This window comes from Plutella xylostella, chromosome 8 (genome assembly GCF_932276165.1).
Source record: "Plutella xylostella chromosome 8, ilPluXylo3.1, whole genome shotgun sequence".
Taxonomy (NCBI): domain Eukaryota; kingdom Metazoa; phylum Arthropoda; class Insecta; order Lepidoptera; family Plutellidae; genus Plutella; species Plutella xylostella.
Window position 1 is genome coordinate 3,966,575 of NC_063988.1, and position 5,286 is coordinate 3,971,860.

Consider the following 5,286-nt stretch of genomic DNA (forward strand, 5'->3'; position numbering starts at 1 on the left):
TTAATTAAAGTATTCTGTTATTGTTTGTGCTCAAACAAATAATATTCTATCTATCTATATGCTATATAAGAAATGTATTTTGACTTGTCACGAAGATTTGTATTTTTAAGGTTCAGACCTCACAAGGTAAAAACAGAGCAGATCACCTTGTTGTCCGTCTGTCTGTCAAGATCCTGTATCTTTGGAACGCGTTGTGCTATCGAGTTGAAATTTTAACCATAATAATATTCAAGTTTAGGTACTGTCCGTTTATGCTGTGAATTTTTGTGTTATGGAATTTAGTGTAGAATAAGACGTAAGAATAAATACATTTAGTCAAAAGGTAATTATTTAAGTGGACTGAAACCATCACGAATTACATTTTGCTAGAAAAAACATATAAAGGTATCTTCACTGTGTCTGCGGCGCGGTGAAATGTATTTGTCGAAAGAGTGGAAAGATTTAAGTTACCTTTCTGAAACCCTTGAAACCTTCTTCATTGGTATCTTAGAGCAGTTAATAATTACGAAGTGAGCCGCAGAATCATCACATTAATCATGAGGCTGGTGTACGTCGTTGTAGTGTCGGTTCTAGTCCTAGCTGCTCCTGCAGCAACTGGCGACAGAGTGGTGGAAACATTGAGTGGCGCCGTCCGAGGACGACTTGTAAGAGATTTGAACGTGACTTATTATGCGTATCTCGGAATACCGTACGCGGAGGCGCCGACTGGACAGCTCCGATTTAAAGTAAGTTTTAATAATATAAATATGGCACCTAGAGGGGCATACCTATTGAAAAAAAAACACTAGTTAATTCCTTATTTTCCACCGATCCCATAAATAATAAACTAACTACATAATTGCTTTACAACTGAGTATCCTAGTTTAATAGTGGAAACTTTGTCCTACACGTACAAAGTATTCTAGGTACATGTAGGTAGGTATATGCATTATCTAATTTGTCACTTAAGGGCCCGTACAGGGTGACGTGCCGCGCCAATTTTGGGTTTTCAATGCTCTTCACACAGCACACGCAGTGACACGCACACATGTAAGTTTGCACAGTGGGTCGATAAACTTTTACTCGCCAACTTTATTGACAATTATGTTCAAGTACATTTTGGGTGATTTTAGGGTAAGTAAGTATAATTCTTACTTACACTGGTAGGCACCAGGAAAGAGTAGAAATTAATAGGGGTGCCACTTTACTCTATACTCGGAACCCGATTAGCTTTCTCAAACAAATGTGGTATTTACTTGTAGAAAGGTAACTACAAGTATTAAAGTGTAGATAATAAGTTTCGGGCATCCTCCAGCCAACTGAACCCCGACGACAAAGCAAAGTAAATACATAGTGTCGCAAAAGGGCTATACTAAGCCAAAAGGGGATGACTCAAGGAGTCATTCTGGACAACTTTTGTTCTACGAGATTTGCAAATTCGCGAAAAAAAATACCGTTTTCCATGGTAAAAAGTCACATGTCCAATAAAGTTTCTATTTTGATGTATGAGGTATTGTTAGAAGCGTATTGATGGCGCGATGGTTATAGGCTATGTGACGTTCCATTAAAATGTACATAGCGCCCTCTAGAGGACATCACGTGATGATCGAAAAAATAATAATTCAACTTTGCCGTGTAAGGTATCAAATGAAAGGGCTTGATTTTCACATTACAAAAATATGCATATTGAAGGTATTTAAATAACAACACCAAAATTATTGAAATAAAAAATGATCATGAACTACTGACGTAAAATTTCATAAAATAAAAACAACTAAAAATTTACAAATAAAAAAATACAATTATAAACAAACGAAAAACCCGACTGTACGCTAAAAACATGAAAACAAGTCCCAATGTTAATGGAAAGTATCGCAGGCGGGGAACAACTTGACCGCCACTCAAGGCCGTTTTCTAAGTAACATTCAGCTAAATGGTGAACCCTCTGCTGGTCCCCGCCTACGATACTTTCCATTAACATTGGGACTTGTCAAGAAAACTCAACAGGGGTTTCCATACTAAAGTGAACAGGACTGAAAACCATCACACTTTTTACCTTTAAATTGCGCTAATTTTGTTAGTTTTTCTGTTGAATTTTGTCCACCTTTTCTGATTGTTTTGGCCATATCTTGGTGATACCTAAATCGATTTGATATTGAAATATCTCATTTGAAAGCTTATAAGTTGACAATGTTTTTAAGCTGAAGTGCACAAAAAATTGTTGTATGAAATTCTTTTTTAATTTAACTTATTTCTTTTTAGGTTTTGAATATTTTAAAAAAATGTTTATCTATTTTGAGGTATTGTGTCTAATTTAAGTCAAATAATGCACATTTGATTATTTTAATAAGTTTATTAAGATGTTACTAATTCAAAACAAACAAAAAAAGGATTGAAATATGGCTAGTTTTTTTTATTTTCGGTTTTAAAAATGAAATTTTGGCAAAAATTCAAAAAATCTTTAAATATTAAATATCTTAGAAATGGTTAAGTTTCGGATAATGCATTATAGGATATAATCGACTGGAAATGCCTTCCTCTATCACCTCCTGAAAGGATCAGGTCTACTTATCAATAACCCTGTATACCGCTTTTTCAATACCTTTAAGTACATTTTTTGGTAGCAGCATAATATTTTTACTTAATTTTAGGGTTTCGAACGTCAAAAGAAAAAAAGCAACCGTTATAGGATCTCTTTGTTGTCCGTCTGTCTGACTGACTGTCTGTCACCGCCCTTTTTCTCAGAAACGGGTAAAGATATCAAGCTGATATTTCGCATAGATGGGGAGTACCCCAAAAAAAATATTATGGTACTCCCTGTCCCACACAAGTAAATTGGGGCTTATATTTTTTCCAGTTATTTTGATGTGTATTCTTTTTTTTCTTTGTTGTTTTGTATAAGTATGTGTTTCTTTTCTTTAAATCTGTATTTTTTTTGTTGTTGCTGTCTATGTGTCGAATAAATGTATCTTTATCTTCAAATCACGCCATCTATCGTTTGTTTTTTTTGTGGCTACTGTCTATAGAAGAAATTCCGTCATTGACAATTTTACGTTACGAATTTATTTTATTTTTATTTTTACATTTTCGTGGAGAACTAACAGCATTTTGTTAATAAATAATTATTACTTATAAACATATAACAACTTGATGCCATTAACAGAATGAACTTAGTAAACCCAGTAAACCTAACACATCCAGAGGAAAAATAAAATCTCTTTCTCTCTCTCTGAAAAACATACTTAATAGCCTAAACTCGATGCTTTTAGCCATTAACATCTTTGAAATAAAATTGAGCCACCACCGTGTTACTGCCCTCATCAGATCCTCACGAGACCATACCTCAACCAGCACCAAGAGACTGTATTTTTGATCCCTAACCTAATGTTCGTGCGTATTGTCATCACTTAGATCCATTCGCTATATTCCTGCTCCTCATCAGACCTTTACGAGACTGTAATGTCACGAGAATATTGCACACTATCTAATTTAATTTAATGTATTGAATATACTGGAAGAATTATGCTTCCTCAATTTCAAATCAAATTATGTTGGTGTCATAAAAGTTGAAAAAGTGCAATGACAACCAATGTGCAGTGATTTTGTATCTGTACACGATAAGATCGCGAGCTGTCAGTGCTGCCTAAACCGACGTGACCCTTCTTTGGAGGCCAGCGGCCAACTGAGTCAAACGTCACTTGTGTTTATGATTTTATAACACAGAAAGCCGCCATAGATATTTGTATGAAGATTTGAGGGAAAAAAATTGCTCAAGTTTGGGATTAATTTACACAAAATAAGTGTGTGTTTATTAAAAAACAAGGTATTTAGCGCCTAGTCCAAGCCTTTAACTTTATAATATGATAAAAATCATATGAAAATTCTTAATAATTACGACAAAGTTGTTACAATACGGGAGTGTGATTTTCTGGATTTTCGTCATATTCTGAATTTTATTTACAGTTATCCATAATCATTTACTTGAATTCGAATCATTCAGCACCTAGCTAGACTCTTCGGCTATCTGTGTGATTTTTTTCAAGGTTGTATAGCATCGTTTACTACATAATTCTATGACAATGCCAACCCTCGATTCCCCCTTGCAGACCCTTAATCACACGAGGCTTACGTAGAGTTGCGGAAAGAAAATTCAAGCTAATGTCGATCTTAAATGCATTGCTGCCTTGCATTTACAATATATGAGCAGAAAGAAACAGACATAGATTTAATGCCGATATTAGCTTAAATTTTCTTTCTGCAACTCAGCGTTTATCAAGGCAGCTCGTGTCTTAATGCCAATATATAGATAATATTATATTCGACAAACATAATTTACTGGAAACATATGACCAAAAAGATTTTGTATGGTCAAACTACCGAACGTTAGTATGAAGGATTTAGGTATATACTTTTTGTATCATTCTACAAGTTCATATCCTATTCTTAGCCTCCGGTGCCGAAGGAACCATGGAATGGCACGTTGGACGCGACGGCATATGGTCCCGTGTGTCCGCAAGTCGACAGGTATTATACGAGAAGCGAGATGAGTGAAGACTGCCTGAGCCTGAACGTGTATGTGCCCGCCAGGCCAGCGCTGGCCCCCACGCCGGTGCTCGTGTGGGTGCCTGGAGGGAACTTTCGGAGTTTGTCCGGAAGACCATTCATATACGGACCACAGTTTTTCATGAAATACGGCGTCATGTTTGTGACCATGAATTACAGGTTAAAATTATTATTAAATAAATCAGGATATTCTTTGTTTCAAGAACATAATAAAAGAAACTTATACAGTTACAACGGTTTTATAGAATGTCTTCATAATGCGTATTTTAAAAAAAACTTTTTATTGTTTTTCAGGCTTGGAGCCTTAGGATTCTTGTCTGTACAAACAGAGGACGCGGCTGGCAACGCGGCGTTGAAAGACATACTATTAGCGCTCCAGTGGGTTAAGAAACATATAGCTCAGTTCGGTGGTGACCCCGACAACATAACTATTGGGGGGGAAAGCTCCGGCGCTGTTCTAGTGCATTACCTCACTTTATCTGAACAGTCTACCAATTTGTTCCACAAAGCCCACATCATCAGCGTGTAATGTAGCAGCTCGGCAGGAGCTGGTCTGGATCACCGGGGAGCGACCCCTGGGCGAATCGACCTGCCTGGCCTTCCCCGAGAGTAGGGGTTGGGTGCTATATTGTAATGTGGTACTTACCCTTATGACTAACGTCCCTAGTGCTTAGGGCTGGTACCTACCTAATAACTCTCAATTAATATGTACCGGGAAGCGGTCTTAGGCTAGCTCAGCTTGAC

At 36.7% G+C, this 5,286-nt stretch overlaps 1 protein-coding gene across 1 annotated transcript; it reads left to right on the plus strand.

Annotated features, from left to right (window-relative positions):
* Positions 1–296: 296 nt before the first annotated feature.
* LOC125488865 (cholinesterase-like) lies at positions 297–5,071 on the plus strand. The gene is made up of 3 exons (XM_048622540.1): positions 297–725; positions 4,427–4,701; positions 4,837–5,071. The coding sequence occupies exons 1-3, from the start codon at positions 537–539 to the stop codon at positions 5,069–5,071; spliced, it is 699 nt and encodes a 232-aa protein (XP_048478497.1). The 5' UTR covers positions 297–536.
* The last annotated feature ends 215 nt before the right edge of the window (positions 5,072–5,286 follow it).

What these genes read in the sequence shown, in the direction of transcription:
- LOC125488865 (XM_048622540.1), top strand. Translation starts at nt 537, where the DNA reads ATGAGGCTGGTGTACGTCGTTGTAGTGTCGGTTCTAGTCCTAGCTGCT. An exon ending in CTGGACAGCTCCGATTTAAA is followed by an intron (nt 726 to 4,426) that starts GTAAGTTTTAAT and finishes TCCTATTCTTAG; the next exon opens with CCTCCGGTGCCGAAGGAACC. An exon ending in TTTGTGACCATGAATTACAG is followed by an intron (nt 4,702 to 4,836) that starts GTTAAAATTATT and finishes ATTGTTTTTCAG; the next exon opens with GCTTGGAGCCTTAGGATTCT.